Source organism: Pristis pectinata, chromosome 1 (genome assembly GCF_009764475.1).
Source record: "Pristis pectinata isolate sPriPec2 chromosome 1, sPriPec2.1.pri, whole genome shotgun sequence".
NCBI lineage: Eukaryota > Metazoa > Chordata > Chondrichthyes > Rhinopristiformes > Pristidae > Pristis > Pristis pectinata.
The window spans coordinates 4,845,052-4,872,770 of NC_067405.1; the positions used below are offsets into that span (position 1 = coordinate 4,845,052).

Consider the following 27,719-nt stretch of genomic DNA (forward strand, 5'->3'; position numbering starts at 1 on the left):
CTCCCACTGTGGTGTTCTGGAACCAGCAACAATGAAGAAACGGCGGTACATCCAAGTCAGGATGGTGTGTTCCTTGGAGGGGAACCTGCAGGTGGTGGTGTTCCACGGGCCAGCTGCCCTTATCGTCCTCGTCGGTAGAGGTCTCGTGTTTGGGAACTAAAGTGCGATGGCCTGACATGGATACAATAGTCGAGATGTAGCCCAACCGGAGTTTTGTTCAGGTTCAACCTAATTCAGGAGCTGCAGTTCACGTAGCTCGGGCAGGTAAATATTTACCTTGTGCATAAATCCTTGAAAGTTGCAGGACTGCAGAGAGTTGTGGACACAGCCCAGCGCATCATGGACACCAGCCTCCCCTCCTTGGACTCTGTCTTTACCTCTCGTTGCCTTGGTGTAGCAGCCAGCATAATCAAAGACCCCACCCACCCGGGACATTCTCTCTTCTCTCCTCCCATCAGGCAGAAGGTACAGGAGCCTGAGGGCACGTACCACCAGGCTCAAGGACAGCTTCTATCCCACTGTGATAAGACTATTGAACAGTTCCCTTATACGATGAGATGGACTCTTGACCTCACAATCTACCTTGTTGTGACCTTGCACCTTATTGTCTACCTGCACTGCACTTCCCTGTAGCTGTGACACTTTACTCTGTATTCCGTTATTGTTTATGCCTGTACTACATCAATGCACTCTGTACTAAGATATATCTTTATTGGTCACATGTACATCAAAACACACAGTGAAATGCATCTTTTTGCGTAGAGTGTTCTGGGGGCAGCCCACAAGTGTTGCCACGCTTCTGGTGCCAACATAGCACGCCCACAACTTCCTAACCCGTACGTGTTTGGAATGTGGGAGGAAACCGGAGCACCCGGAGGAAACCCACGCAGACACGGGGAGAACGTACAAACTCCTTACAGACAGCGGCCGGATTTGAACCCGGGTCGGTGGCGCTGTAAAGCGTTACGCTAACCGCTACACTACCGTGCCTGCCCTAACTCAATGTAACTGCACTGTGTAATGAATTGACCTGTACGATCGGTATGCTAGACAAGTTGTTCAATGTACCTCGATAAAGGTGACAATTATAAACCAGTACTGATACATGCTGTGGTCAGTGAAGTCTCTGGGATCATGGGGTTGAGCTGGAGTTTACAAAAGCAGGGAGGAAATGTTGAACCTGTACAAAGCACCGGTGAGGCCATAACTGGAGTTGGTGCCCAGTTGTGGCCACCACACTTCAAGCTGTGTCGGTCCCAGTGAGGGTGCAGGGACCGTGCTTCATGGGATGAGGGCCTTCAGCTCCAGGCCCAGGATGGAGAAGGGACCAACAGCTCAACCTAGCAGAGCTGCTGCTGTTGGTGTGGAGTTTGCACGGTCTCCCTGTGACGGCGTGGGTTTCCCCCGGGTGCTCCACTTTCCTCCCACAACCCAAAGTCCTGCTGTTTGGAAGGTTAATTGGCCGCTGTAACTTGTCTCTAGTGTGTGGGTGAGCGGTGGAATCTGGGGGCAGTCGATGGATGGGAATGTGGGGAGAACAAAGTGGGATTAGTGTAAATAGGTGGTTGATGGTCGGTGTGGAACCAGGGGGCTGGAGGTTCATTCCCTGCCGTGTGGCACTAATATCCTCACTGCCACCTCCTCTACCTTCATCACCTGCTCTCTGTCTTCTTGACCTCTCTCCCCTCTCTTCAAACACCCACACACACTCCCCCTCCCTCCTCTCTCTCCTGCCCTCTTCCCCAACCCCCTCCTCGTCCCCCTCCCTGTCCCTATTCTTTACCCCTCTGACCCTATCTCCCTCCACTCTCCCCTCTTCCCCCCTCTCTTCCCCCCTCTCTTCCCCCCCTCTCTTCCCCCCCTCTCTTCCCCCCCTCTCTTCCCCCCCTCTCTTCCCCCCCTCTCTTCCCCCCCTCTCTTCCCCCCTCTCTTCCCCCCCTCTCTTCCCCCCCTCTCTTCCCCCCCTCTCTTCCCCCCCTCTCTTCCCCCCCTCTCTTCCCCCCCTCTCTTCCCCCCCTCTCTTCCCCCCCTCTCTTCCCCCCCTCTCTTCCCCCCCTCTCTTCCCCCCCTCTCTTCCCCCCCTCTCTTCCCCCCCTCTCTTCCCCCCTCTCTTCCCCCCCTCTCTTCCCCCCCTCTCTTCCCCCCCTCTCTTCCCCCCCTCTCTTCCCCCCCTCTCTTCCCCCCCTCTCTTCCCCCCCTCTCTTCCCCCCCTCTCTTCCCCCCCTCTCTTCCCCCCCTCTCTTCCCCCCCTCTCTTCCCCCCCTCTCTTCCCCCCCTCTCTTCCCCCCCTCTCTTCCCCCCCTCTCTTCCCCCCCTCTCTTCCCCCCCTCTCTTCCCCCCCTCCACCTCCCTTTCTCTCCTTCCCTCTATTTTCCTCTCCATCCCCCCCCTCTTTCTCTTCCTCCCCCTCCCTCCCTCCCTTCCTCCCTCTCCCTCCCCCCCCTCCCTGTTTTTCCTCTCTCACTTCCCTCTCTCATTCCCCCCATCGGATGACTAGTTTGCATCTTATTACGTTTTATGTTTTGTTCGTCATCGGGCGTGGGGGTGTAAATCATCTTTAGATAGGATTATTTCAGGACAGAAATAAACTCTCTTTTTATAACTGGAGAACAGTTAAAACAATGTCACTTCTTAATTTAAATTACTTCTGACCTGACAGTTCAAGCAAAAGGAAGCTCTAATTCTGAACCTTTTGTTGCTTTCTCTGCAGCTTTCCTGAAATAATTTTCTTTCTGTAGGACCATTTATATCGAGGTTTCCAGTTTATCTGTCAAGCTTCGACACTGAGGCACATGAAAGATAGACAAGCAACACATGGTTAGAGGGGAAAATTCCTCGGGCTCTCACAGAGACTGTAACACTTTATTCTGCATTCTGTTATTGTTTTCCCTCGTACTACCTCAATGTGCCGATGTGATGAAATGATCTGTATGGACGGTATGCAAGACAAGTTTTTCACTGTGCCTCGGTACATGTGACAATAATAAACTAATTTACCAGAAGCAGAGATGATTTGTAATTGGTATTGATTTATTACTGTTTCATGTGTACCGAGATACAGTGAAAAGCTTTTGTTTGCGTGCCATCCAGACAGATCATTCCGTACATAAATGCATTTAGTTAGTAAAAAGAAAAATGAATGCAGAATATAGTGTAGTAGACACAGAGAAAGTGCAGTGCAGGTGGACAAGTCAAGTTCAAGGGCCACGACGAGGTAAGGTATCTTTATTAGTCACATGTACATCGAAACACACAGTGAAATGCATCTTTTTGAGTAGTGTTCTAGGGGCAGCCGCAAGTGTTGCCACGCTTCCGGCGCCAACATAGCATGCCCACAACTTCCTAACCCGTACGTCTTTGGAATGTGGGAGGAAACCGGAGCACCCGGAGGAAACCCACACAGACACGGGGAGAACGTACAAACTCCTTACAGACAGTGGTCGGAATTGAACCCGGGTCGCTGGTGCTGTAAAGCGTTACGCTAACCGCTACACTACCGTAGGAGATCAAGAGTTCATCTATTAGCGTATGAAAGGGCTATTCAGGAGTCTGATAACAGCGGGATAGAAGCTGTCCTTGAACCTGGTCGTACGTGCTTTCAGGCTCTTGAACCTTCTGCACAATGGGAAGGGGGGAGAAGAGAGAATGACCAGAATGGGAGGGGTCCTTGCTTACGTTGGCTGCTTTCCCGAGGCTGCGGGAAGTGTAGACAGAGTCAGTGGAGGGCAGGCTGGTTTGCGTGATGGACTGGGCTGCGTTCACAACTCTCTGCAATTTCTTCCAGGCTTGGGTAGAGCAGTTGCCGTACTGAGCTGTGATGCACCCAGATAGGATTCTTTCTGTGGTGCATCTTTCAAATTTTAAGGGTCACTGGGGACATGCCAAATTTCCTTAGCCTTCTGAGGAAGTAGAGGTGCTGGTGAGCTTTCCTGCTCATAGCATCCACATGATTTACAGAAGATCCAGATGTTGCAAAGGATATATTCACAGTCGCCGAAGAGAAATAGAGGAGGTGGAGATCAGAGGGCTGTAGCTAAAGGAAGGAAGATTAGGGAATTCGCAAGTGGCAAGACTACCAGCATCATCTTGCCTATGAAAATCAATAAATAGCAGATGCTGGAAGTCTGAAAGCAAAACAGAAAATGCTCTAAACACTCAGCAGGCCAGGCAGCGTCTGTGGAGAGAGAAACAGAGACAGTGTTTCACGTCCGAAACCCTCCGTCAGAGAAGGGGGAACGGGTGGGGAGAGAAAGGGGGATGTCGGTGACAGGGTGGAGACTGAGAGACTGAGCGGCACAAGTGTTGGGGGTGCCTGCTGCGAGAGGGAAATGGTTGCTACGTGGTGAATGTGTTGTTGATCGGCGAGCACGGGTGATGGGTGAACAGTGTGTGTAGCAGAGCCTGGGTGGACACTGGTCCACTGAAGTAGTTTGAGCTAAACGGTTGCTATGATCCTGTTGCTATGATGCTGTTGCTAGGCTGCTGGAGGCCTTGAGGCCTGCAGTGCACACAGTGTCTCAAATGCTGTGCATATTTGATAGAAAATCCAATATTTCTGCTGGCTTACTTATTTCCCTTCCTTTCTCGAAATGAGGAGGCAGGAAAGGGTCAAAGTCGAGTTTATTGTCATATGCACAGGTGCAATGAAAAACTTACTTGCAGCAGCATCACAGGCACATAATGTTCACAAGATGACCATAAACTAAACATAACTTGTGCAAGAACACAATTAGAGCAAAAAGAAGTCCTAATGAAGGGTCTTGAACCAAAACGTCGACTGTCCATTTCCCTCCATAGATGCTGCCTGACCCGCTGAGTTCCTCCAGCATTTTGTGTGTTGCTCCATTGTAGTGAAAAGTGGTCACGCTATTGCTATACTGAGGTAGTGATTAGGTTGGTTCAAGAACCGAATGGTTGAAGGGAAGTAGCTGTTCTTGAACCTGGTGATGTGGGACTTCAGGCTTCTGTACCTCCTGCCCGATGGTAGCTGCGAGAAGATGGCATGGCCTGGATGGTGGGGATCTTTGATGATGGATGTTGCCTTCTTGAGGCAGCATCTCCTGTAGATACTCCTGATGGTGGGGAGGGATATGCCTGTGATTTATTGGGCAGAGTCCACTGCTCTCTGCAGCTTCTTGCGTTCCTGCGCATTCGAATTGCCGTACCAGACCGTGATACAACCAATCAGGATACTTTCAAGAGTACATCTGTAGAAGTTTGGAACAATAGAGAATCTGCTGGAGGAACTCGGCGGGTGACACCTGTGGGAGGAAAGGGATTGTCGAAATTTTGGGTTTCAAGTCCTGATGCAGGGGTTTCGACCCAAAACATCAACCAGTTCCTTTCCTCCCACAGATGCTGCTCGACCCGCTGAGTTCCGCCCACAGATTGTTGCTCCAGATTCCAGCCTCTGCAGTCTCCTCTGTCTCATCTGTAGAAGTGTGTTGGAGTGTTCAATGACATGCTGAACCTCCTTAACCTCGGGCGTCTTAGAGAAACAGAGTCTTTTCGTAGCTTGGTTGGTTTGTTTAGTGCTGGGCAAACTATCTAGGTGGAGGGAGGAACGACTCCCTCTTCCATCTCTCCCATATATTTCTGCAGATTATAAGGTGTCAGAGAGAATAGGTTGCAAGGAAATAGAGGGGGAATGGGGCTGGTCGAATCGCTGTGAGATCCTGCACAAACTCACTCTGCCAAATGGTCACGTTTTTAGGAAATATGAGCAAGATTCAAGGAAAATATAAAATATAAGTATCTGTTCACATTCCCTCACACACAGAGTGGTGGGTATATGGAATGTGCTGCCAGAGAAAGTGGTTGAGGCAGGTCCAATAACAACATTTAAAAGGTACTCGGACAGGTACATGGATAGGAAAGGTTTAGAGGGATATGGGCCAAACACAGGCAAATCAGACTAGTTTGGATAGACATATCTTGGTTGGTGTGGATGAGTTGGCCGAAGGGCCTGTTTCCGTGCTGTATTGCTCCGTGACTCTATATATAAACCTCCGAACCCCTCGATTAGGTTCCAGCCTGTACTTGACGCATTTCTGTTTACATTTTAGAGTCATTCTTTTCTATGTAGCTTGTTACCTTTGTGTAATTTCTAATCCATTGAGTTTATGCAGACTCTGGGGTGGCGCAGTGGGTAGAGATGCTGCCTCACAGCTCCAGTGACCCCGGTTCAATCCTGACCTTGGGGTTTGCACTTTCTCCCTGAGATCAGTGGGTTTCCCCGGGGTGTTCAGGTTTCCTCCCACAGCCCAAAGACCTATGGGTCGGTGGGATAATTTGCCGCTGTAAACTCCCCCTAGTGTGTGAGAGGTAGAATCTGGGGGGGACTTGATGGGAATGTGGGGAGAATGATTGGATTAGCAAAGCATTAGTGTGAATGGCTGGTTGATGGTTGGCACAGACTCGGTGGGCAGAAGGGTCTGTTTCCGTGAACTACATTTCCCAGTGTCATTCCACAGTCACCAGGAGGCAGCTCTCCCTGCCTGACCATCGAGGAGGAGGTACAGGAGCCTGAAGACCCCCACTCAATGATCTAGGAACAGCTTCTTCCCCTCCGTCATTGGATTATTGAACGATCCATGAACACTACCTCGTTATTTTTTTTATGCACTATTTGTTTTTCTAATTTATAGATCTTTGTCTTTGCATTGTACTGCAGCCGCAGCACAACACATTTCACATCATGTCTGTGATAATAAACCTGATTCTGATTCTGAACTGGGCTCTCAATCCCATCTAACCTGACGGATTCCCTGTACCCCACAGACGGTGAAACACTTGCCACAAGTAATGGGCAATGTTGCAATGTGGGAGACGTGGTAAACAACTTGTACGCGGCAAGACCCCACAAAACAGCAATAACCAATCAACTCACGATTATTGTGATATTGATTGAGGGATCGATTTTAATTTCATCTGTGGTTCTCAGTGTCAATGTTAGCATGAGTTGTTCATCCCTAATTACCCCTAAATGTGGTGTTATATTTATAATTTATGTTAATTTAAGTTTATGTTAACTGAAATTTGCCGTGTTTATAACATACTGAGCTGATGCTGCAAAAAGCTAGTTTTCATAGTTATACCCTGGGTATGTTTGCCTGTGATAATATAGAACATTACAGCACAGTAAAGGCCCTCAGCCCACAATGTTGTGCCGACATTTTATCCTGCTCTAAGATCTATCTAACCCTTCCCTCCCACGTAGCCCTCCATTTCTCTATCATTCATGTGTCTATCTGAGAGTCTCTTAAACATCCCGAATGTATCTGCCCCCACCACCTCTGCCGGCAGTGCGTTCCACGCACCCACCACTCTCTGTGTAAAAAAAAACTTACCCCTGACATCCCCCTTATACCTTCTTCCAGTCACCTTAAAATTATATCCCTTCGTGTTAGCCATTGTCGCCCTGGGAAAAAGTCTCTGATTGTCCACTCAATCTATGCCTCTTATCAGTGTGTTCACCTCTATTAAGTCACCTCATCATCCTCCTCCTCCTCCCCAGACAGAAAAGCCCTAGCTCACTCAACCTATCCTCGTGAGAATGAACTTGAACTTGCGGTGGCAAACGAAAGTCGACCAATTGGTGGGTCTGGAGCTGAGGGTAAGGGCTGCAGATCTCTCTACTCACAGGATGTACATGAACCGGATGGTTTCCTACAAATGAAGGGTCTCGGCCCAAAACGGCGACTGTCCACTTCCCTTCACAGATGCTGCCTGACCTGCTGAGTTTTTCCAGCTTTTTGTACATGGGGTTTCTACGTCACTCTGATAGTTTCATGGTCACCGTGACTCAGTCGAGCTTTTTATCCTGACTTTCAGTTCATGATGTTACAGCGGTGCAGCCAGTACAGCCGCTGCCTCACCGCTCCAGAGACTCGGGTTCGATCCTGATCTCTGGCGCTGTCTGTGTGGAGTTTGCATGTTCTTCCCGTGACCGTGTGGGTTCCCTCCGGGTGCTCCGGTTTTCTCCCACATCCCAAAGTCGCGCTGGTCAGTGGGTTAACTTGCCGCTGGAATCTGGGGGGAGTTGATGGGAACCTGTGGAGAATAAAATGGGGTTATTGTAGATGGGTGTTTCACGTTCAAGGACACAATGGGCCAAGGGGCCTATTTCCGTGTCTGACTAAATTCCCACATTTCACGTGGTGGGATTTGAACCCGTTTCTCTGTATCAGCAGTCCAGAATCCTTGCTGCTAACGCACTCCCATACAAACCCTGCACTATCTCCCACTAAGAAAACCAGAGGTACATTCACTGCTGTTGGATCTTCTGTGTCTCTCCCCAAGAGAGACCCGTTTCGCACGTTCTCTAAGAGGCAGCACCACTGACAGTGCTGCCCTCCCTCGGTACGGCCCAGGGTTGCATGTTCATGTGTCCGGAGCAAGGCCTGAACCCATGGCCTTGAGTCTGGAGCAGCCTGGAGAAGGCCTGCTGTGGATGTGTCAACACAGGAGCCCGCCCCCCAAGGGAGGGTGAGTCAGGTGGAGGGAGTGGGGGTGGGTTGATGGGGAGGCGGGGGGAGAAAACTTTATCTCCATCTCCTACTGCCAGCTCCAAACTGCTGATCATTCCCTGATGTAGGACGCTGTCCAGTTAAGTAGGCATCAGGAGGCCATTCGACCCTTTGTGCTTCCTACACCATTCTGTGAGATCGTGGGCTGATCCTTTCCCTCAGCACCACTTTCCTGCACCAGCCTCCCCTCCATGGACTCTGTCTATACTTCTCGCTGCCTCAGTAAAGAAGCCAACATAATCAAAGACCCCACTCACCTCGGACATTCTCTCTTCTCCCCCCTCCCAATGGGTAGAAGGTACAAAAGCCTGAAAGCACGTACCACCAGGCTCAAGAACAGCTTCTATCCCACTGTTATAAGACTACTGAATGGTTCCCTAGTATGATAAGGTAGATTCTTGACCTCACAATCCACTTCGTTATGACCTTGCACCTTATTGTCTGCCTTCACTGCACTTTCTCTGTAACTGTAACACTGTATTTTGCATTCTGTTATTGTTTTACCTTGTACTGCCTCAATGCACTGTTGTAATGAATTGATCTGTACAATGCAAGACAAGTTTTTCTCTGTACCTCGGTACGTGACAATAATAAACCAATTTACCAATTGATATTTTTCTCTCTCTGTTGAAGGATGTCTGTTTGACGAGAGGCTCTGCTCAGCTCAGGAGCGCTGTGTGATTGGTGAGTCTTCATCCAGCTACCAATGCAATTAAAATTCTCCTTAGTTATTGTCTTAACAACGCATTTTATGTTTCTCCCAGAAATGGGACAATTAGACTTCCCCAAATTCCCAAAATAAACCCCTCTATGCTGCCCCATCACACACCCCCGGGGTCAGCCACAGAGTGAAGCTCCCTCTACACCGTCCCGTCACACACTCCCAGGGTCAGACACAGAGTGAAGCTCCCTCCACACTGTCCCATAACATACTCCCAGGGTCAGACACAGAGTGAAGCTCCCTCTACACCGTCCCATCACACACTCCCAGAACATAGATTAGATGTAGAGTGAAGCTCCCTCTGCACTGTCCCATTACAAACTCCCAGTTCAGGGAGAGCATGGATTAAACACAGTAAAGATCCCTCTCCACTGACTCATCGCACATTCCCAGGAACAGCACGGTTTGGGTCCAGGATGAAAAGCCTGCCAATGATCCAACACATTAAGAGCTCACGACTCGGCACCAATCAGAAGGGGCTGTGTACTCACATTTTCCCTCCTCCCTGTCCGATGGTCGCTGGATCAGACCAGCACCAAACCCAGAGTAAGACCTCGAGCGGCTGAGGATCAGAGAGCGAGCAGGAGAATATCCAGTCTGTGCTCAACCTCTGAGAACAGTGGGTTTGAAACGCTTGACAACTGAGTCTCCAGCATTTATTGATCAGGTCCCTGTTTAAGATTGTGGCCCATTGAATGGGGGAGGAAGGGTTGTTGAATCCCGGGATCCCGTTGTTTCGGAATGTGGGCACACTTTGTTCATCTCGGTTCTGTGACCTCTGTGTCAGCTGTCAAAGGCTTGACGTGATGCAGTTTACTGTATGTGGGAGATGTTCTCAGTGACTGACTCTCACTGGTCCAGTGGCCTCTGCCCAGTCACAGCTTTTCAAGGCTCTGTACGCCCAGTTCCCACTGATTCCATTTTATTTCAATTAACTCGGCATAATAGCCTTTTAAAGAGCTCTTCTCCTGGACAGCAGGTTCAAAAGAATGTAAAGAACACATCACACGGTGGTGGGTTGCTGAGGTGTGAGGGGGAACAAGGGCATCTCCACAGACCCCTGAATGTAACACGGCAGGTAGATGAAGTGTACAGGACGGAGACACAGGATTAATGAGGAAGGAGGCACATTGGAACAACTGGACCAGGTTCCCTCCCATTCACTGCTGATGAACAAAATTCCAAATGCCCCTTCCCATTTACTCCCAATATACAGAATCCCAACATACTGAATCCCCTCCCATCCAATCCCAATAACCAGAATTTCAAAGGCCCCCTTGTCTAACATGTGCTGTCCAACACAGAGTGGTGGGTACCTGGAATGCTCTGCCGGGGTGGTGGTGGAGGCAGATACGATAGAGGTGTTTAAGAGGCTCTTAGATAGGCATGTGAATATGCAGGAAACAGAGGGATATGGACCACGTGCCGGTAGAAGGGATTAAACGTCATTAGCTTAATTCGTTCGGCACAACATTATGGGCTGAAGGGCCCGTTCCTGTGCTGTACTGTTTAAAACTTTCTTTATACATCACGGTAACAGGCCCTTCCTGCCCAACGAGCCCGCACTGCCCAATTACACCCATGTTAACCTACTAACCCGTACATCTTTGGAATGTGGGAGGAAACCGGAGCACCCGGAGGAAACCCACGCAGTCACGGGGAGAACGTACAAACTCCTTATAGACAGTGGCCGGAATTGAACCCCGGTCGCTGGTGCTGTAATAGTGTCACGCTAACTGCTACACTACCGTGCTGCCCTTGTTCTATGTTCCTATTCTCTCCCAATGTATCGAATCCCAGTAGCCAAACCCCGTTCACTCCTGACGTTCAAATTCCAAACGTCACCCTTCCCATCCACTCCCAATATAAGGAATATCAATAGATCAAAGAGAAACAAAGGACTGCAGATGCTGGAATCTAGATGAGAAACACGATGATGCTGGAGGAACTCAGCAGGCCAGGCAGCATCCGTGGAGAAAAGCAGGCGGTCAACGTTTCGGGTCAGGACCCTTCTTCAGGACTGAAGATAGGAAAAGGGGAAGCCCAATGTATAGGAGGGAAAAGCAGAGCAGTGATAGATGGACAGAAGAGGGGAGGCGGGGTGGGCACGGGGTGGTGATAGGTAGATGCAGGTAAGAGATAGTGATGGGCAGGTGCGAGGGAGGAGGGGAGAGCAGATCCACCGGGGGATGGGTCAAAGGGAAGGAGAGAGAGAAAAAAAGGGGGGTAGAAAAAAGAGACAGAGGCTAGGAAGGGGAAGAAGAGAAGCATGGGGGAGGGTGGGTTTGTGGGGAAGGAGGGGTGGGGATTACTTAAGGTGAGAATTCAATATTCATGCCGTTAGGCTGCAAGGTTCCAAGACAGAAAATGAGGTGCTGTTCCTCCCGTTTGCACTTGGACTTCTCCCAGCAGTGGAGGAGGCCGAGGACTGACATGTCAGTGATGGAGTGGGAGGGGGAGTTGAAGTGACGGGCAACGGGGAGATGCAGGTCGCGGTTACGGACGGAGCGCAGGTGTTCTGCGAAATGGTCACCTAGTCAGCATTTGGTCTCGCCAATGTAGGGGAGGCCACACTTGGAGCACTGAACGCAGTAGATGATATTAAGGGAGGTGCAGGTGAATCTCTGTCTCACCTGAAAGGACTGTTTGGGTCAATAGATCAAACCCCTGCCCATTCACACTCATTGGGCCCCAAATAGACCAAACTTCTGCCCATTCATTCCCAATGCATGCAATTAACTATCCCAGCTTCACACCTTGTAATACCAGCTGTCCTCTCCTACAATTCCTACTGTAGGGGACCTGAGACAACTTTTTTACATAGAGGGTGGTGGGGATATGGAACAAGCTGCCAGAGGAAGTGGTAGGGGCAGGCACAGTTACATTTAAAAGACATTTGGACAGGTACATGGGTAGAAAAGAGGAATATGGGCCAAATGCAGGCAAGTGGGACTAGATCAGGTGGGCACCTTGGTTGGCATGGACTAGTAGGGCCGAAGGGCCTGTTTCTGTGCTGTATAACTCTGTGATTCCATGACTGTCTATAATGACTGGCGGGTGTACCATTTTTGGTTTTCCCATCGATCCCTTTTGGAGATGGGACTGTTCCAGCAGCAAGAAGGTCAGGAGGCCGCAGAGAGAGAAGGGCAGAGGTTGGCACGTAAATTGGTTTATTATTGTCACATGTACTGAGCTGCAGTGGAAAACTTGTCTTGCATACTGTTCGTACAGATCAATTCATCACAACAGTGCATTGAGGTAGTACAAGGGAAAACAATACAGAATGCAGAATAAAGTGTCACAGTTACAGAGAAAGTGCAGTGCAGGCAGACAATAAGGTGCAAGGTCATAACGAGGTAGATTATGAGGTCAAGAGTCCATTTTATTGTATTAGGAAATCGTTCAATAGTTTTATAACAGTAGATAGAAGCTGTCCTTGAGCCTGGTGGTACGTGCTTTCAGGTCTTTGTATCTTCTACCTGATGGAAGAGGAGAGAAGAGAGAATGACCTGGGTGGGTGGGGTCTTTGATTATGCCGGCTGCTTCACCAAGGCAGCGAGAGGTATAGACAGAGTCCATGGAGGGGAGGCTGGTTTCTGTGATGCACTGGGCTGTATCCACAACTCTCTGTAGTTTCTTTTGGTCGCGGGCAGAGCTGTTGTTATACCAAGCCGTGATACATCCAGATAGGATGCTTTCTATGGCGCATCGATAAAAATTGGTGAGGGTCAAAGGGGACATGCTGAATTTCTTCAGCCTCCTGAGGAAGTAGAGGTGCTGGTGAGCTTTCTTGGAACTGCTGTCATCCGGGTCATCTTCCTGAAAGGGCAGTGGAGGCCGATTCAACAGGAGCTTTCTGAAGGGGTGTCGGATAAATACTGCAAGGGAAGGAATTAACAGGATTGAGGAAAAAGAACAAGAGTCGATTCAGAACAAAATCGGGGGCATAGATCGAGTAGCTCGCAGAGACTTTTCCCTATAGTAGAGGCATTTAACATTCAACAAATATCTTTGAATACCCAGTAGGAATCTGCTGTAGGAAGGCTGTGATTCAGCGGGAGATGGTGCAGAAAAGATCCACAGGAACGTTAGCTGGACTGGGCTTGAATTATAAAGGGAGGCTGGATAGACTGTTTACCCTGGAGCATAGGAGGCTGAGGGGGTGACATTGTAGAGGTTTATTAAATTATGAGGGGCATAGATAGGGTAGATTGTCAGTCTTTTTCCCCAGGGTAGGGGAGTCTAAAACTAGAGGCCACAGGTTTAAGGTGAGAGGGGAAAGATTTAAAGGGGACCTGAGGGGCAACTTTGTCATGAACAGGGTGGTGGGTGTATGGAACGAGCTGCCAGAGGAAGTGGTAGAGGCGGGTACAATCAGTGTCTGAAAAAAACATTTGGACAGGAAAGGATTTGAGGGCTGTGGGCCAAATGCATGGTTAGTTAGGCATCTTGGTCGGCATGGACGAGTTGGGCTGAAGGGCCTGTTCCCGTGACTCTATGAATCTATCGAAGAGGACTTGAATCACCGAGGCATAGAAAGCTACAGACTAAGTGCTGGTTAATGGAATTAGAATGGATGGGGTACCTGATGGTCTACATGTACATAATGGGCCGAAGGGCCTGTTTCTGTGCTGTCTGACTCTGTGACTCTCTTTGAAAGAGTCAGAATGGGCTCAATAGGTTGACCGGCCTCCCGAGTCCTGCCTACGCGAAGTGTTGGAGGGATGAATCACTGGCAGTAGTCAGCAGACGGGGTAGGAGAGGGTGATTAACATTACCTTGTGCTGGAGCCTCATTGGTTAACGCGGGAGTTGCTCCCCACAAGTGTGACGTGATTGGAGGCATCCCGTGGAGGCTCTCAGCCTTATTGGTTCCCCAAATGTGCGTCTGATGATACAAGAGAGGGGCGGGCCTTCTGCGACGTCAGGTTCCTATTTTCAGTGCAGGTGGCTTCAGTTGGAGCTGGTGATGTGGATCTCGGCTGCGTCACTGGGGCTGACTCACCCCTGCAGTGGCCAGCGAGGGAGAGGCTTGAGATAAAATGGGGAGGAGTGGGAGAGAAAGCAGCCAGTGCTTTATGTTAAACCAGGTCCCAGGGGGTGTGGAGGGGGGGGGGAGCATGTGCAGACAGGCCCTTTGCATGGGATGGAGAGTGGATTTAATTTAGCCTCGCGGCCAGAGCTGCATTAGAAATGGAGGCTAGGGTTAAATGTGGGCTCTGTCTCCACGGCAACGGCCAAGAAACTAGTCGGCAAATGTGTCGTCAGTGTGCCTGTCTTGAGCGTGAACTGAGAGAGTCAATCGTCACTGAATGCGAACTCTCTCTCCTTTTCTGCATCAATTGTCTGAGTCAAATTACTTGTCTTTTTATTCATTGAAGGAGTTTTGTAAAAAAAAAACATTTATTACAAATATTAACAGTGAGCGAATTACAACGTAGAACAGTCCTACAGGCCCTTCAGCCCACAATATCTGTGCCGGGCATGATGCCAATTTAAACTAATCCCACTCCCTGCATCTTGAATTTATTGTCATGTGCACAAGTACGGTGAGGTACAGGTACAATGAAAAAGTTGCTTGCGGCAGCATCATAGGCTCATAGGTACAGACAACACACAGAATATAAACTATACATATACCATACAGTGGGGGGAAAAGGCTGCAAAATCAAGATCTTTTGTGCAAAAAAAACCCCAAAGACTATTTCTTTCATCCCCTGCCTGTTCACGTGCCTGTATAAGTGCCTCTTAGACATCGATATCGTATCTGTTTCCAGCACCACCCCTGGAAGCATGTTCCAGGCACCCACCGCTTTCTGTGTGGAAAAACTTGCCCCACCAATCTTTAAACTTTCCCCCTCTCACCTTGAGCCTATGTCTTCTAGTATTTAACATCTTTACCCTGGGAATAAGACTCTGGCTATCTACCCTATCTGTGCCTCTCATAATTTTATAAACCTCAGGTTGCTCCTAGCCACCGACACTCTCAAGAAAACAATTTTATCCAACCTCTGCTTATAGATAATACTCTCCAATCCAGGCAGCATCCTGGTGAACCTCTCCTGCAGCATCTCCAAAGCCTCCACATCTTTCCTGTAATGGGGTGACCAGAGCTGCACACAGTGCTCCAAGTGCGGCCTGACCAAAGTTTTATACAGCTGCAATGTGATGTCCTGACTTTTATACCAAACACCCCGACCAATGAAGGCAAGTATGCCGTATGCTCCTTTAGAGTCCCATCTACTTGTGTGGCCACTTTCAGGGAGCTATGCACTTGCACCCAAAGATCTCCCTGTACACCAGTGCTTCTCAGGGTCCTGCCATTTATCATTGTTCATCCTTCCTTTGCTGTCTGACCAGTCCCCACTGGCAGGAGGCTCGGTGAGCAGTGATATCGAGATGATCACCACAAGAACTGGAGGGGGAGATGCGCGGGGACTGCACTTGAATGGCACTGCCTGAAAGGGTGAAGAGTGCCAACCCAACACAAGCTTTTGAAAATGGAAGGGATAAATTCTTCGGGGTGGGGCGTGGGGGAGGGTGGGTGTGGGAGGACGGTGGAATCCACAGGGCTTTGTGGAAAGAGCGGGCAGCGAGGCTAATTAAGGGGCTTTTTCAGAGTCAGCAGAGGCAGAATGGGCTGCTGGGCATCTTGTGCTGTATCATGTTCTGATGCTTTCTCTATCCCCTGCGCAGTCCTATAATGCCCCGTCTGCGGTGCACAATAAACAACAAACATCTGCAGATGCTGGAAACCTGAGGGAGAAGAAAACAGAAAATGCTGGAAACACTCAGCTGGTCAGGCAGCATCTGTGGAGAGAGAAATGGGGTTACTGTTTAAGAACTGGGAAAGTGAGAGGACTAGTTGGTTTTAAGTTGCAGAGAAGGGGGTGTGGATAGGACAAGGGGAATATCTGGAATAGGGTGAGAACAGGGTTGCTATGGGAATAAGTAGTCTTCACTGACCATAAGACATAGGAGCAGAATTAGGCCATTTGGGCCATCGAGTCTGCTGCACCATTCGATCATGGCTGATTTATTTTTCCCTCTCAACCCCATTCTCCTGCCTTCTCCCCGTAACCTTTGACACCCTTACGAATTAAGAATCTATCAACCTCCGCTTTAAATACGCCCAGTGACTTGGTCTCCACAGCCGTCTGTGGCAACGAATTCCACAGACTCACCACCCTCTGGCTAAAGAAATATCTCCTCATCTCAGTTCTAAAGGGATGTCCTTTTATTCTGAAGCCATGCTAATGGGGAGAGCATAATAGAACATAGAACAGTACAGCACAGGAACAGCCCCTTCGGTCCACAATGTTGTGCTGAACCAATTACATTAGTAATAAAATGCTCAACTAAACTAATCCCTTCTGCCTACACAATGTCCATATCCTACCATTTCCCTCACATACATGTGCCTCTCTAGAATGCCCCTATCATATCTGCCTCCACCACCACCCCAGGCAGTGCATTCCAGGCACCCACTGCTCTCTGTGTAAAAAGAAACTTACCCCGCACATCTCCTTTCAACTTTCCCCCTCTCACCTTAAATGCATGCCCTCTGGTATTAGACATTTCCCCCCTGGGGAAAAGATACGGGCTGTCTACTCTCTCTATGTCTCTCATAATCTTATAAACCTCTATCAGGTCTCCCCTTGGCCTCTGCCGCTCCAGAGAGAACAACCCAAGTTTGTCCAACCTCTCCTCATAGCAAATGCCCTCCAATCCAGGCAGCATCTTGATAAACCTCCTCTGCAGCCTCTCCAAAGCCTCGACATCCTTCCTATAATGGGGCGACCTGAACTGAATGCAGCACTCCAGATGCGGCCTAACCAAAGTTTTATAAAGCTGCAGCATAACTTCCTGACTCTTGAGCTCATTGCCTTGACTAATGAAGGCAAGCATACCATATGCCTTCTTTACAACCCTATCAACCTGTGTAGCCATTTGGTATTTGTTTGTTATTGTCACTTGTACCGAGGTACAGTGAAAAACTTGTCTTGCATACCGATCGTACAGGTCAATTCATTACACAGTGCAGTTACATGGGTTAGTACAGAGTGCATTGATGTAGTACAGGTAAAAACAATAACAGTACAGAGTAAAGTGTCACAGCTACAGAGAAAGTGCAGTGCAATAAGGTGCAAGGTAACAACAAGGTAGATCGTGAGGTCAGAGTCCATCTCATCATATAAGGGAACCGTTCAATAGTCTTATCACAGTGGGGTAGAAGCTGTCCTTAGCCTGGTGGTACGTGCCCTCAGGCTCCACTTTCAGGGAGCTGTGAACTTGGACCCAAAGATCCCTCTGCTCATCAACACTGTTTCTTGCCATTAACAGTGTGCTGTCCCTTTACATTTGATCTCCCAAGGTGCAACACCACATTTAGCCGGGTTAGACTCCATCTGCCATTTCTCCGCCCATATCTGCAGCTGATCTGTAACCCGCTGTATCCTTTTCCAATCTTCTACAACACCACTAATTTTCGTATCATCTGCAAATTTACTAACCCACCCGTGTACATTTTCATCCAAGTCATTTATAACTGAGCCAATATCACGTAGCTGACTTACAGCAGGCACAGCCAGTTCTGATACAGGGAAAGTGAGCTCTGGTGACCTGCTGTCTGGAAATGATTAACGGGCTTCCCATCTTCTCTGCTCCTCTCGGGGACCAGAGGGGTTTGGAAGCCAGCCGGAGCTCCCATTTATCATCCAAGCCCTGTAGTTCCTGACCAGTGGCTGCTTGCTCAGGGTTTTGTCTGTGTTGCTCTGTCCTGTGGAACTTACAGTAAAGAGAGAGAGCTCTGTGCTGCCTTCAACCTCCACACCTCCTGTACAAGACATCGGCGAGGCCAATTTTGGAGAATTGTGTTTAGTTTTGGTCACCCTGCTACAGGAAAGACACTATTAAGCTGGAAAGAGCGCAGAGGAGATTTACAGGCAATGTTGCCAGGACTCGAGGGACTGAGTTATAGGAAGTGGTTGGTCAGGTTGGGACTTTTTTCAGGAAAATGAAGGGTGATATTATCGAGGTAAAATCATGAGGGGCATGGATAGCCTTTTTCCCAGGGTTGGGGAATCAAGAAATATAGGGCAAATGGGGCTAGCTTGGTGGGCAACATGGATGAGTTGGGCCAAAGGGCCTGTTTCCCTGCTGTCTTACTCTATAAATGCATCTAGTTCACAGGTATCTAGGGAAGGAAATCTGCCTTGTTACGTATTCTGGCCCATATACGCCAAACACGATGCTGAAATTAAACTAAATCTCTTCTGAATGCACATGATCTATATCCCTCCATTCCCTGCATATTCATGTGTGTAACAGCCACTATCGTATCTGCCTCCACCACTACCCCTGGCAGCCCATTCCAGGCACCCACCACTCTCTGTGTTTAAAACAAAACAACTTGCCCCACACATCTCCTTTAAATCTCCCAGCCTCCCCTCCTTGGATTCTGTCTTTACCTCTCATTGCCTTGGTGAAGCAGCCAGCATAATCAAAGACCCCACCCACCCGGGACATTCTCTCTTCTCTCCTCTACCATCAGGCAGAAGATACAGGAGCCTGAGGGCACGTACCACCAGGCTCAAGGACAGCTTCTACCCCACTGTGATAAGACTTGAACGGTTCCCTTATACGATGAGATAGACTCTGACCTCACAATCTTCCTTGTTGTGACTTTGCACCTTATTGTCTACCTGCACTGCACTTTCTCTGTAGCTGTGACACTTTACTCTGTACTGTTATTGTTTTTACCTGTACTACCTCAATGCACTTTGTACTGACTCAATGTAACTGCACTGTGTAATGAATTGACCTGTACGATCGGTATGCAAGACAAGTTTTTCACTGTACCTCGGTACAAGTGATAATAATAAACCAATACCAATAAACCTTCCCAATGATCCAGTACCTGACATTTATACCCTGGGGAACAGACAGTGGCTGTCTACACTATCTATGCCTCTCATAATTTTATAAGCTTCTATCAGCTCTCCTTTCTCGACCCCTGACACTCCAGAGAAAACAACCCAAGTTTTTTCCCCTCATTGCTGTCATACCACATGCAAACAGGCCTTTTGGCCCATTGAGTCCATGCCGACACCAACCATCCATTGAAAATCCCATTATTTATTCTCCCCCTTGGTTCTACCCCTCGCCTACACGCTGGGGGCAATATACAGCGGCCAATTAAACTACCTGTCTTCAGGATGTGGGAGGAAAGAGGAGCACCCAGGGAAACCCACGCAGTCAGAGGAGGAACGTGCAAACTCCACACAGACACCGCCAGAGCTCAGGATCGAACCTGGGTCTCTGGAGCTGTGAGGCAGTGCCTCTACCCACTGTGTGCTGTGTTGTTACTGAATTTTAAACATAAAGACCACACCAGATTTTCCTGTGGCCTCATTGTTCTGATAAGCCACCTGACTGATGGGTGTGCTGATAATGGTTCTTCATCCAAGGGATAGATGTGTGGCTGACCCCAGGATGCTGGGGCGAAGGAAGGGACTGGATGGAGTAAGTTGGACATGGTATGTCCGTTGATAGGAGGGCAGTAGCCAGAGCACAGAATGTCATCGTAGACCTGCCAGAAGACATCGTGTGTCTCCCCTGATCTGGCGCACATTGCCCAGAAAGGCAATGAAAGTCAAAGTCGAGTTTATTGTCAGATGCACAAGTCCATGTGTGCACAGGTGCAGTGAAAAACTTACTTGCAGCAGCATCACAGGCACATAGCATCAGATAAGCAGCATCACAAGAAAAACATAAACATAAATTTTACACAATTTTTACAAGAAAGAACACCATCGGAACTAAAAAGTTCACAGAAATGCAACACACACAAAATGTTGGAGGAACTCAGCGGGTCAGGCAGCATCTATAGAGGGGAAATAAACAGTCAATGTTTTGGGTCGAGACCCTTCATCAGGACGGGAAAGGAAGAGGGCAGAAGCCAGAACAGGACAGAAGCTTCTGCCCTCTTCCTTGCCAGTCCTGATGAAGGGTCTCGACCCGAAATGTCAACTGTGCACTTTAGGAATCCTGCACTTGGGAATGGTACTATATAAATGCAAGCCTTTCTTTCTCTGTGTCTGCCAGCTTGGCCAACAATTTCCTGCTCCGGGCATGAATTTTGGTTTTGTTTTAGATGTGGTGGAGGTTGAGATGATTGACCCAGTTTAAAAACTAAAGAGAGATTCCTTCTTTGTCTAGATGGACTCTTCGGGCATTGCCAGGATGCCTTGCTGCCAGTCAGGACCGAGTATGACGTGTCCCCTGCTGTCCTGGGGCGACTTCGGGAGGTGTTGAGGCAGCTGTTGCTACAAGGTAGGGGGCAGTGGATGGAGGGACCTCGGCTCTCCTCGCACCCAGTCACACCATGCACTCCTGGGGACGCAGCCCCTTCCCACTCACTTCCCTTGTACAAAATCCCAGGAAATTCAGCCCCTTCCCAGTCACTCCCATTGTATGGAATGTCAGTGGACCCAGTCCCTTCACAGTCACTCCCGTTGTATGGAATCCCAGGAGATCCAACCCCTTCCCATTCACTTCCATTGCACAGAACTCCAGGGGATCCTGTCCATTCCCATTCAATCCCGTTGTACAGAATTCCAGGACATCTAGCCCCTTCCCATTCACTCCCATTGTACGGGGTTCCAGGTGGTCCTGTCCATTCCCATTGCGCCCATTGTATAGAATCCCAGTGGGTTCATTCCCATTGTACAGAATACCAGGAGAATGAATCCCTTCCCATTGACTCCCATTGTAGAGAGTCCCAGGGGACCTTGTCACTGCCATTCACTCCTATTGGGCAGAATTCCAGTGGGTTCACTCCCATTGTACAGAATCCAAGGGAATCCAGTTCCCTCCCATCCAGTCCTTTGTCTGAAACTCCATCACACTGTCTCTTCCTGCTCACCCATTCCGCCGATGGCTACGGAGCAGTGACGGGACTCCCTGTTTGAACTGCCCTGTCACCGTTCACTCCATCTCTGCAGAGATAAGATACCTCATTAGTCACATGTACATCGAAACACACAGTGAAATACATCTTTTGCGTAGAGTGTTCTGGGGGCACCCGCAAGTGTCGCCACGCTTCCGGCGCCAACGTAGCATGCCCAGAACTTCCTAACCCGTACGTCTTTGCAATGTGGGAGGAAACCGGAGCACCTGGAGGAAACCCACGCAGACACGGGGAGAACGTACAAACTCCTTACAGACAGCACGGGAATTGAACCCGGGTCACTGGTGCTGTAACAGCGTTACGCTAACCGCTACACTACCGTACCTGTTGTTGTGTCTGCTTCCACCACCTCCCCTGGCAGCCCACCTTAGGTACCCACCACTCTCTGTGTGTAAAAAAAAACACTTGCCCCGCACATCTTTAAACTTTCCCGCTCTCACCTTAAAGCTATGGCCTCTAGTATTTGATATTTCCACACTGGGGAAAAAGATTCTGGCTGTCTACCCTATCTGTGCCTTGTATAATCTGCTAAATTTCTGTCAGGTCTCTCTTCACACTCCAGCGCTCCAGAGAAATCAACCCAAGTCTGTCCAACCTCTCCTTATAGCTAATACTCTCTAATCCAGGCAGCATCCTGGTGAACCTCTTCTGTACTCTCTCCAAAGACTCCACATCCTTCCTCTGATGAGGCGACCAGAACTGCACACAATCTGTGGAGAGAGAAACAGAGTTAATGTTTCGGGTCAAAGACTCAACTCCACTTCTTCCTCCGCAGATACTGCTGAATGTTTCCAGTATTTTCTACTTCTGTTGTTGGAGATCTCAGTCCTTGGCATCCTGGACCTATCCAGATGCATCACGGCTCGGTACGGCAACTGCTCTCGCCCAAGACCGCAAGAAACTGCAGGGAGTTGTGGACACAGCCCGGTGCATCATGCAAACCAGCCTGCCCTCCGTGGACTCTGTCGACACTTCTCACTGCCTTGGGAAAACAGCCAACATAATCAAGGGCCCCTCCCACCCTGGGCATACTGTCTTCTCCCCCCTCCCATCGGGCAGAAGGACAGCTTCTATCCCACAGTTATCAGACCTCTCATACACTAAAAGATGGACTCTTGGTCTCCCAGTCTACCTCGTCATGGCCCTTGCACCTTATTTGTCACACTGCACTGCACTTTCTCTGTAACTGCAACACGATATTCTTCATTCTGTTTTCCTTTTCACTACCTCGATTACTTACGTATTTCATGGTCTGTCTCGAAGGCATGAAAACACAAGCTTTTCACTCTATCTCAGAACATGTGACAATAATAAACCCAGTTACTGATACCTACGGTAATAGATGGTTACATCGGATTTCCCTACCATTCCGTTCATTGGTATTGGTTTATTATTGTCACTTGTACCAAGGTACAGTGAAAAACTTGTCTTACAAACCAATCGTATGGGTCAATTCATTACACAGTGCAGTTACATTGTGTTAGTACAGAGTGCATTGATGTAGTACAGGTAAAAACAATAACAGTACAGAGTAAAGTGTCACAGCTACAGAGAAAGTGCAGTGCAATAAGGTGCAAGGTCACAACAAGTGACGTGAGGTCAGAGTCCATCTTATTGTATAAGGGAACTGTTCGAGTCTTATCACATTGGGGTAGAAGTTGTCCTTAAGTCTGGTGGTACGTGCCCTCAGGCACCTGTATCTTCTACCTGATGGAAGAGGAGAGAAGAGAGAATGTCCTGGGTGGGTGGGGTCTTTGATTATGCTGGCTGCTTCACCAAGACAACGAGAGGTAAAGACAGTCCAAGGAGGGGAGGCTGGTGTCCATGATGCGCTGGGCTGTGTCCACAACTCTCTGCGGCTTCTTGTGGTCCTGGGCAGAGCAGTTGCCATACCAAGCCGTGACACATCCAGATAGGATGCTTTCTATGGTGCATCGGTAAAAGTTGGTGAGAATCAAAGGGGACAAACCAAATTTCTTTAGCCTCCTGAGGAAGTAGAGGCACTGGTGAGCTTTCTTGGCCGTGGCATCTACGTGATTTGACCAGGACAGGCTGTTGGTGATGTTCACTCCCAGGAACTTGAAGCTCTCAACCCTCTCGACCTCAGCACCATTGATGTAGATGGGTACATGTACACTGCCCCCTTTCCTGAAGTCAATGACCAGCTCTTTTGTTTTGTTGACATTGAGGGAAAGGTTGTTGTCCTGACACCATTACACTAAGCTCTCTATCTCCTTCCTGTACTCCGACTCATCACTGTTTGAGGTACGGCCTCCAACGGTGGTATCATCTGCAAACTTGTAGATAGAGTTAGAGCAGAATCTGGCCACACAGTCATGAGTGTATAGGGAGTAGAGTAGAGGGCTGAGGACGCAGCCTTGTGGGGCACCAGTGTTGAGAATAATCGTGCCGGAGGTATTGCTGCCTATCCTCACTGATTGCGGTCTGTTTGTTAGAAAGTCAAGGATCCAGTTACAGAGGGAGGTGTTGAGTCCTAGGTCTTGGAGTTTGGTGACAAGCTTGCTTGGAATTATTGTAAAGGCAGAGCTGTAGTCAATAAACAATAGTTTAACGTATGTGTCTTTACTGTCCAGATGCTCCAGAGCTGAGTGTAGGGCCAGGGAGATGGCATCCGCTGTAGACCTGTTTCGCCGATAGGCGAATTGCAATGGGTCTAGGTTGTCTGGGAGGCTGGAGTTGATGAGTGCCATGACCAACCTCTCAAAGCACTTCATGATGGTGGATGTCAGAGCCACTGGTCGGTAGTCATTGAGGCATGTTACCTTACTTTTTATTTTTGCTTTTATTGCGCAGTGCTAGCGTTTTAGCTTCAAAGGAGCCTCCTCACCCCTCTCTCCATCAGATTCTCCCATCCTGTTTCCCTTTAAGCCCATTCCCTTATTCCCCTGACCATTCGCAGCGGGAGTGAGTTTCACTCTCACTGCTCTCTGGGTAAAAAGATTCCCCTGAATTTCAGATTAAGGTTAAAGTCGAGTTTATTGTTGCATGCACAAGTCCATGTTGTGCACGGGTGCAATGAAAAACTTACTTGCAGCAGCATCACGGGCACACAGCATTTTCTACACAACGTTAACAAGAAAAGCATCAATTAAACATAGATTATACAAAATTATACAAGAAAGAGCACATTAGGACAACAAAAAGAGTCTGGATTTATTGTATTGCTTCTATCAAAGACTTTTACTGCGCTTGTGCTGTTAATATTTTTCTGCCTTCTTGCCAGTACTCAAACCTTTGTGGATTTTTTTTTTATCTGGAATCTCTCATTCCTCCTGCTATTTTTTCTTTAGGGTTGTCATGGCAAGATGACATCACCCAGTATGTGATCGCCATGGAGATGGAAAAGGTCCCAAAACTCCACCCCCAGCAGCAGCAACTGTCCACTGTGATGGGAGATGAGAGGTAACAGCAGATTGCTTGGTAACTGGGGGAAGGGGTAGGGTCAGGGGCAGGAGAACACACGTCAACACCCACTGCAGGACAGCTTTGCACGGGCAGACCATAGCCAGACCCGAATACTCACAGCATGATTCATCCCTGGTGTAGAATGGGCATAAAAACACTCCCTCAGATTTGCACAAAGCCAAAAGTCACCTCGGTGGAGCTTGCAATCCGAGCCGGAATGCTAGTGCATTCCCCTGGCCAGTGCTGTCAGAGTGTGCACCTTGCAATGAAAGCACTTTCCCCAAAGTCCCGTGGGGCCTCATAGCCAAGGTATCATTGCCGAGTTATCCCACTTGTACCAGGTGCAGAGAAGATTCGGCAGGATGTTACCAGGACCTTGAGTTGTAAGGAGAGGCTGGATAGGTAGGACGTTTTTCCCCGGAGCGAAGGGTATAAGGTTTATAAAATCATGAGGGGCATAGATAAGGTGGCTGGTCACAGACTTTTCCCCAGGGTAGGGGAGAGCACAGGTTTAAGGTGAGAGGGGGAAGTGTAGAGGGAGCTTCACTCTGGGTCTGACACTGAGAATGTGTGATGGGACGGTGCGGAGGGAGCTTCACTCTGTGTCTGACACTGAGAGTGTGTGATGGGATGGTGTAGAGGGAGCTTCACTCTGTGTCTGACCCTGGGAGTGTGTGATGGGACAGCTGTATTCTGAATCTAACTCCAGCTGACACAGTACCAGAAATAATGGGCAAGTATAAAAGTGTACCCCCCGATAAGCAATTAGTCTTTTTATTAAATTATTATTGGAAGCAGCGATTACCGTGCTGAGGTTAAATTTTCCGGTGCAGATCCGAGACCAGCCTGCAGCACACCCTGGAGGCAGACGCTGCCCTGGCACTTAGCTCCACACGTTCCTCCGATTGGAATTCCCAAGCTAACGACAGTTTCCCTTTTCAGATTCCCGTTGCCCACAGGCAAAGGCCAGCGCCCAGCGAGCGTTCCTCTGGAGCAGTGGCCGGCCACAGAGATTATTCGCTACCTGAAGTTCATTCTGTACGGCAGCAAACCCGAGCTGTCTTTGGGTCATGGCGTTAACAGGGATCTCGTGGGGCCCTATCCCATCGGGAAGGTATGTACCGGGGTCACCCTGTAGCCTCCTCATGAGGTTAATCAGCTGGGTAAGTGGACCAAGGAATGGCAAATGGAGTTTAATTCAGCTGAGCATGTTACATTTTGGATAGGCAAATCCAGGGTAGGACTTCCAAAGTGAATGGCAGGGCCTCGGGATGTGTTGCAGAATAGAGGGACCTCGAAGTACAAGTACATAGTTCTCTGAAAGTGGTGTCGGAGGTAGACAGGGTGGTGAAGAAGGCTTTAGGCATGCTGGCCTTCATCGGTCAGGGCATTGAGTTTAGAAGTTAGGATGCTATGTTACAGTTGTACAAGACATTGGTGAGGCCGCATTTGGAATATTGTGTTCGGTTTTGGCCACCCTGCTATAGAAAATATGCCATTAAGCTGGAAAGAGTGCAGAGGAGATTTATGAGGATATTGCCAGGACTTGAGGGACTGTTATTGGGAGAGGTTGGGCAAGTGAGGACTTTATTTCTTGGAGCTTTGGAAATTGAGAGATGATCTTATAGAGGGGTATAAAACCATGAGGGGCATAGATAGGGTGAACATACACAGTCTTTTTCCCAGGGTTGAGGAATCAAGAACTAGGGGGCGCAGGTTCGATCCCGACCTCCGGTGCTACCCGTGTGGACCATTTGGGTTTCCCCTGGCTGCTTTGGTTTCTGACCACGTCCCAGACTGATGGGCACCTGAGAGAGAATCGATCGCAGGGAAATAGTCTGGGGATTGGAATTTCTCTGATAGCCAGCATAGACTCGATGGGCTGAATTACCACCTCCCATGTGGTAAGGAAAATGTGGCCATTCAGCCCCTCAAGGCTGTTGCACAGGAGGATTGGGGGGTGGCAATATTAGTTAAAGAAACAATCAGCTGGGAGAAGGAATGATTTCCTCAATTGAAAATTCCAAATTAAATTCTGAAGAACCATTTCTGCCTGTAGTGTGTGTTTCCAGTGGTGGGAGAGTATTGGTATTGGTTTATTATTGTCAATGTACTGAGGTACAGTGAAAAACTTGTCTTGCATACCAATTGTACAGATCAATTCATTACACGGTGCAGTTACATTGAGTTAGTACAGAGTGCATTGAGGTAGTACAGGTAAAAACAATAACAGTACAGAGTAAAGTGTCACAGCTACAGGGAAGTGCATTGAAGGTAGACAATAAGGTGCAAGGTCACAACAAGGTAGAAAGTCTAGGATCCGAGGGCACAGCCTCAGACTAAAAGGATGTCCCTTTAGAACAGAGATGTGGAGGAATTTCTTTAGCCAGAGGGCGGTGAATCTGTGGAATTCATTGCCACAGACGGCTGTGGAGGCCAAGTCATTGGGTATATTTAAAGCGGAGGTTGATGGGTTCTTGATTATTCAGGATGTCAAAGGTTACAGGGAGAAGGCAGGAGAATGGGGTAGAGAGGGAAAAATAAATCAGCCACGATCAAATGACGGAGCAGACTCGATGGGCCGAATGGCCTAATTATTCTCCTATACCTTATGGTCTGTAAAGTGGGTGGCACTGCTGGATTTGGCTTTGGGTAATGAAGCTGGAAGGTATTCATCTGCGAGCATTTTGTGGGACTGGTAAATTGGTTTATTATTATTGCATGTACTTTGTTTTGCATGCGATCCATATGTCATTTCATCACATCAGTGCATTGAGGTAGTACAAGGGAAAAGCAATAGTAGAACATCGAACACTACAGCACAGTACAGGCCCTTTGGCCCACAGTGTTGTGCCAACATTTTATCCTGCTTTAAGATCTATCTAACCCTTCCCTCCCACATAGCCTCCCACTTTTCTATCATTCATGTGTCTATCTGAGAGTCTCTTAAATGTCCCTAATGTATCTGCCCCCACAACCTCTGCCGGCAGTGCGTTCCACACACCCACCACTCTCTGTGTAAAAAAAAACTTACCCCTGACATCCCCCTTATACCTTCCTCCAATCACCTTAAA

At 48.7% G+C, this 27,719-nt stretch overlaps 1 protein-coding gene across 1 annotated transcript in view; it reads left to right on the forward strand.

The window, feature by feature from the left end:
• Positions 1–27,719, forward strand: part of LOC127569516 (receptor-type tyrosine-protein phosphatase-like N) — a 232,221-nt gene that overhangs the window by 38,803 nt on the left and 165,699 nt on the right. The window contains exons 2-5 of the mRNA XM_052014237.1: positions 9,162–9,212; positions 20,469–20,582; positions 24,531–24,642; positions 25,588–25,759. Coding sequence (XP_051870197.1) covers positions 9,162–9,212; positions 20,469–20,582; positions 24,531–24,642; positions 25,588–25,759 — 449 coding nt within the window. The remainder of the gene's footprint in view (positions 1–9,161; positions 9,213–20,468; positions 20,583–24,530; positions 24,643–25,587; positions 25,760–27,719) is intronic.